The following is a 6,162-nucleotide window of genomic DNA, read 5'->3' on the forward strand; positions in this document are numbered from 1 at the left end:
AATAATATCCCCGGCATACATAATGCCTTATAGCTTGTGCTTATGTGTCATGATGTGAAATGATTTGAAGGCATCATTTTGGATGAATATGGTTATGGAAATGTCTTGTATGAAAAACGAGATAAAACAATAAAAAAACTTGACTCGAACTTGCGTGATGTCTTTGGCAATACCAATTATGATGTCGGCAATAATATAAAATACAATAGAGTTATCTCCCCTGCACCCACGGTCGCCATATTTGTAAGAACCATGGCAGTGTTCATCCGTCAGATAACTCGTGCTCCTGTCTTGTTGCAGCAGTGCGCGAGATTAGCAGCGACACAAAATGTCAGCAAGAGGGGCTACGCTGATATGGCATTCACTATGGCGTCGCCATCAGATGTAAGTCAATGTATCACCGCTTTAAGAAATTACCGGTATCACGAAAATAAACGCACTTGCCAGACATTTCAAGGGCAAATAGGATTGTTTGCTCCTTGGGATTATCGGTGAGACATTTGCCTTCATTGGGCCTGTGAAGTATGTCATACGTATCGATGCCAGAATATATGTTGAATTTTTCATCTGGAATAAGGTTTGATATGGTGGCCGCCACAGGCCGGATACTGATCATACAGAGCCTGGTGAAAGCAACACCATTCACCATGTTCACTTCCATGTTCAAGCCTTCCTCGACTATTTGTATGATTTAGTGGATTGTTTTCCTAGGTCTTATGAAGAACTTCACTGTATCAGTTGTTCATTTCTCATTTTATTTATTTTTCATATGTTCTTGTCTTGCAAGAATGACCGAAAAAATAAATGCTCTTAACTTTTATCTAAAATTTTCAAAAAAGTCCCATATTTGGTTAAATAAAATGTCAGTCTGCATCTTACACCAGATTATGGCTAAAACGACAGCAAAACAGCACTGATTGCTGAAAACGAAGACTCAGTCAGAGGGAAAATGGCTGCTATTGTAAGGTGAAATCATTACCTTACTTTTTTGGTTACCTTGGTTTCTAAACTCAGGAAATTTATAAAATTAAACTCAGATTCACCTGCAAACACAAATAATTGTGACTTTTAATCAATGTTATTACTATTAGAAATTAGCCTCTACTCCAATTTACTTGTTAACACTGATTGGGAGGCGCAACTAAACCTGATGTGAAAACATTACACACTTTGCAGGTTTAACATGTTTAAGTTAAGTAACTCAATGTCAAGCTGAAATTATATTTAAGATGCATGACAGGGTGCTGTCAGATCACGTTTCTTCACAATGTATCAATGTGTTGCATTCGAAAAGACAGTAAGAAAGAATAAACATGCTGTATCCTGCAATGAATGCGACCACTGTACACATCATGCTGTGGCATTGGACTTTCTGTAGCATGATATAGAGAACTTATCAGAAACAAAGAAGACTTCCCCTTCTGTGTTAAATGCATATGTCCTGTTATTAAGACGTGATCGCCGACATGAACTTTGTCAGCTACCAATCTGGTGTCATTATATGATACTACACAAAGCATATTAACTTAAAAATATATATATACTCCTACATAAATCAATATCAATAAACCATGAATAAATCGTTATTGTCTTTATTATAATTCACTAGCCATTTTCGCCCGATGAAATCGACTTTAGCCTGCACCCCTTTCAGCCACTTACCTGAAGCCCAAGTTTAGTACTATAAGTAGAATTTCTATCAGGCATGGTAAGGTTAATGTATGATGGCCCACATAGTAAACTCTTTTGTAAAATAAGCATATTGACTGGCTCATAAAATCAAGATTGATGAAAACAGACAAAACTCCTCATCCGCACAAATTATAAGATGGCATAAGTTCATGACGTTGCAATACATGAAGCACATTCTCCAGAACATGCTGAAGCAGGATAGAGGAAAGTCCTACTGGTAAACCATGTTCATTTTATTTAAAGGTAATTTAGATATCGCCATTGCTCGCAACACTGTAAAGTCTGTATGACAAAATTGTATGTTTGAGTGACATCCATTCATATTCATGGAAAAACATCAATGGGTTATGGAAGATGTATGTCATAATTCAATCTCATTAAGATCAGATCTTAGCGGTAGCGATAACTGAGATCTGATTTAAATGAGATTGGTCATAATTGAATGTCTTCTGACATGGTGAAGGGAAAGTGGGTATTCATCTCCAAAACCTGGTGCAGTTTCATAAGTAACATTTCCTGTTCTAGTCCTGGATTTTTTCCTTTTCCATAATTTACATGTCTCACTTCCTTTGTTGTTCACACAAATTGCATACTCCTAGACGCAAAACAATGCATGGTGTCTTTTTGTTTAATCATCTTTGAACGTGAATACTCATTGAAGTTAATTTTCTAGAGGGAGCACAAGTGATCACGTCGTGTAAGGTGTTGCAATTCCCTGTGTTTAGTTTCATCCTTTAGCAGTTCAGGTTTGGCATAAATCAATGACTGTTGTTTGAATCGTAGATTTGCTCTGGTTATTCTTCCAAGTTTGTCAGCGCCATATTCAAGCTCTTGGGTTTCACCAAAGTGGTAAACATCTAGGACTTGCATCATTTCAGGCTTTCATCACACATCAAGCAGTGAAAACTGTTCAAGGAGAAAAAACAACACTTATTCACTATTTCATTTTTGTATAACAAGTTCTTCGGGCCCCGATCCACAAAGTGATTGTAGCACTAGGATTGTCGTAAGTCTATGTTAATGAATGTGAGTTACAATCGCCTTAATGCTACAGTCTCTTTGTGAAACAGGGCTCTGGTGAAGTGAGTGAATGAAGTTCACCATGTTGCTGTTGCAGATTTACTACAACGAGGCCAAGGTGAAGCAGGTTGATGTCCCCGCACTGAGTGGAAGTTTTGGCATCCTGCCAGATCACGTCCCTTCTCTAGCTGTCCTAAAGCCAGGCGTTGTCACAGTCTACGAGGAGGATGGGTCCACAAAAAAAGTTTTCGGTAAGAATTGGCCGGGTTTTACCATGCATTTTGACTTGATCAGTTGATGGCTCAATTATCATGATTATTGGGAGAATTTTATCCAACCACTATTTAATTTTTTGGTTCTATGTAGTCTTTGAAAAGCCATTCCCAACATGTTAAAGTCCAGATAATTTTATGTTGTGTTTACAGATTTGTTGACTGATTGAAAAATGTGTTTATTTAAAACATTTTTGTTTGTAAAACTTTCAATTTTCAATATTTATTTTTTTAGGAAATTAAGGTCAACTCTGAAAAAATATTTATTGCTTTTAATCTTACTTTATGACCTTGGTTTTGGCACAAAGCAATACATTTAAACACTATTCTGTCGAATTTATGGTCGTCTCAAAGTAAAAGCTTGGTCCCTGCATATTAATTCTTTATTCATCGTTTTTGGTTGTGTCGAACCTCGTATAACTCGAAGTATTTACGTAGGTCCCTTGAACTTTGACACAATGGTGCTTGACTGCAGTTGTAAAAATACCGTAGCATCAAAGACATCACCCATGTCAGTAAGATGGTAACAATACAGTCTTGTGATTTTAGCCACTTGTTCCAGAAACTTAACTTTGGTTCAGATCCCAGATTTGTCATTAGAATTCTTGCTCTGTGAGCATCATACATGGGTTTCATGAAAGTAGGAAACCAACATGTGCCACTTTGCACTTTCCTCCCAGATTAAACTGACACACTGTGATATGACAGGGATGACTCCGAACTAAGTGCCCTTTGAAGGCAAATTGGGTAAAAGTCGTAACATTCATGTTTCAGTGAGCAGTGGGTCAATCACGATCAATGAGGATTCCTCAGTGCAGGTCTTAGCAGAAGAGGCTCACCCAGTAGACAGGCTTGACGCATCCGTAAGTTGACAGGATTGGACTGGCATGGAGTCCTGTGTTTGTTATGTCATGTAAAAACATGGATAAATATCATAGTCTTGTTTAAACCATTGACACAAAGGAAATGTATGTCTATGTTTTGTCTCCTGTTTGTGTACAATAATGAAATGAATTTGTTCATTATTTACCCTTGCTCTACTGTTTTTCAGTGAATTGAAAAAATACTGAATTTAAATTTTATATGTAGATCTCCAACTTCATGAACATGTCTATAGACCAAAAAAGCAACAGAATACGTCGACGGACACATGTAACCAAATGAAATTGCTATTATTATTATTATTATTATTGCATGGAGAATCTTGCCCATTAGATTTCCCAACTAGTTCAACATCTGACATCAGCATTAGTATGTAGAGTTGGTTACAAGTTTGTGAAAGAAAATACAATTTTTATCTTTGTGATTATGCAATAGTCAGATTAGTAAACATGGGCTTATGTCTTCAAAAGAGAACTACATGTATCTTATTCATTTAAAGTACTTTTGTTCTGTATATTCTCTTACTGTCTATTTCCCCAGTGTTGTTGTTGGTGGTGTGTTGTTTTACGCCGCACTCAGCAATATTCCAGCTATATGACGGTGGTCTGTAAATAATCGAGTCTGGACCAGACAATCCAGTGATTGCTATCATGAGCATTGAATCCACGCAGTTGGGATCGATGACATGCTTCAACCAAGTCAGCGAGCCTGATTTCCCCAGTGAAGATCTGGATTAGAATTGATCTTCAGCAACCCATGCTTGTCGTAAGAGGCAACTAATGGGATCAGATGGCCAGATTCACTGACTTTAGTGATGCATGTCATCTTATCCCAATTGCGTAGATTGATGCTCATGATGTCAGTCTCTTGATTGTCTGGTCCAGACTCCATTTTTTATTGACCACTGTCATATAGCAGGAATATTGCTGAGTGTGGCATTAAACAACAAATATCTTACACCAGGTGGTAGATTATTCAAATAGAAGTCAGTATCATACTCATGCTTGTGGGTTTCACCAAAGTGGTAAACGTCTAAGACTTGCATCACTTCAGAATTTCCTACCACATCAAGCTGACTTGATCATGTTGATGTAACAGGAATGCTGTTTTATGTCACGATGAACACCTAGAACTCTTCATCATAGAATTGTTTGCATTAGGATCGCTTGTAAATTTTTGACTGAATCCATTTTCAGGCTATCCGAGATGGTCTAGCCAAAGCACAGCAGGACTTCAATTCGGCTACTTCTGACAAAGCAAAGGCTGAAGCCCAGATTTCTTTAGAGTGCTATGAAGCCCTGTCGAAGGCCCTTGAGTAGACCATAGACTTGTTATTATCATCAAATTCTACTGTGAATAGCTGCAACAGCTGTGTGTCACCGTAACATATTCTGGATGAATGTTTGCCATATTCTGTGTATAATAGAATAAATTTCTTGTTAAAATGTGGCAAGTCTGGTGTGTTTGTTTCATGATTGGTCAGATTGAGTCTGAACTTAGAGAGCTAGACTAGACCCCCACAGGTATTCTGGGCTAGAATTTGGTCCTCCGTACCCAATGCTTGCTTCAAGAGGACTGCATGTGAGATCTACAATGCAAAATCTGGAGCTCACTCCACAAAGCAATATTAGCGCTATGGCTGTCGTAAGCTTATGTTGAAGTGTGGGAGTAACAATCACCTTAGCACTAAGACCACTTTGTGGAACAAGCCCCAGGATGAATGTCGTCATGCACAATAGCTTGGACCAATGCTCATGCTATCAACCACTGGTTTGCCTCATTTGTTGAATATGCAGATGTAAAGTCCCTGTAGACCTATGTTTGTCATAGGAGGCAGCTCAGGTGGTCTGACTCGGTGATTTGGTTTATCAGTTGTCATCATACCCTGATGGTATGGGACATTGCTGAGAAAATGATTCACTGGTTTGTCTGGTCCAGACTCGATTATTTACAGGTCATCGTCATATGCCTTGAGTGTGGTCTTAAGCAAAACAAGCATTTGTCACAGTGACGAAATATCCCCCGCCATATACACCATAGTACCAAATATGAAGACAATCCAGCGATTAGTTCTTGAGATATTGTGGCAACACCGTTTTCCAACTCCAAAAACAGATTTGCCTGCTGTGACCTTGAAAATGGGGTCAAGGTCACCAAATCTGACAGGTGTATGCGGTGTCTGTATATACACTATAGTTCCAAATATGAAGACAATCCAGCGATTAGTTCTTGAGATATCGCAGCAACACCGTTTTCTAACTCCAAAAGCAGATTTGCCTGCTGTGACCTAGAAAAT

The 6,162-nt window shown here is 38.3% G+C and overlaps 1 protein-coding gene across 1 annotated transcript; it reads left to right on the forward strand.

The window, feature by feature from the left end:
* Nucleotides 1-205: 205 nt before the first annotated feature.
* On the forward strand, nt 206-5,314 carry LOC124114817 (ATP synthase subunit delta, mitochondrial-like). The gene is made up of 4 exons (XM_046475597.2): nt 206-384; nt 2,810-2,963; nt 3,759-3,847; nt 5,063-5,314. Exons 1-4 carry the CDS (start codon nt 253-255, stop codon nt 5,183-5,185), a joined length of 498 nt encoding a protein of 165 aa, XP_046331553.2. The 5' UTR covers nt 206-252; the 3' UTR covers nt 5,186-5,314.
* The last annotated feature ends 848 nt before the right edge of the window (nt 5,315-6,162 follow it).

This window comes from Haliotis rufescens, unplaced genomic scaffold, assembly GCF_023055435.1.
Source record: "Haliotis rufescens isolate VD_foot unplaced genomic scaffold, xgHalRufe1.0.p SCAF_2, whole genome shotgun sequence".
NCBI classification, from domain to species: Eukaryota; Metazoa; Mollusca; class Gastropoda; order Lepetellida; family Haliotidae; genus Haliotis; species Haliotis rufescens.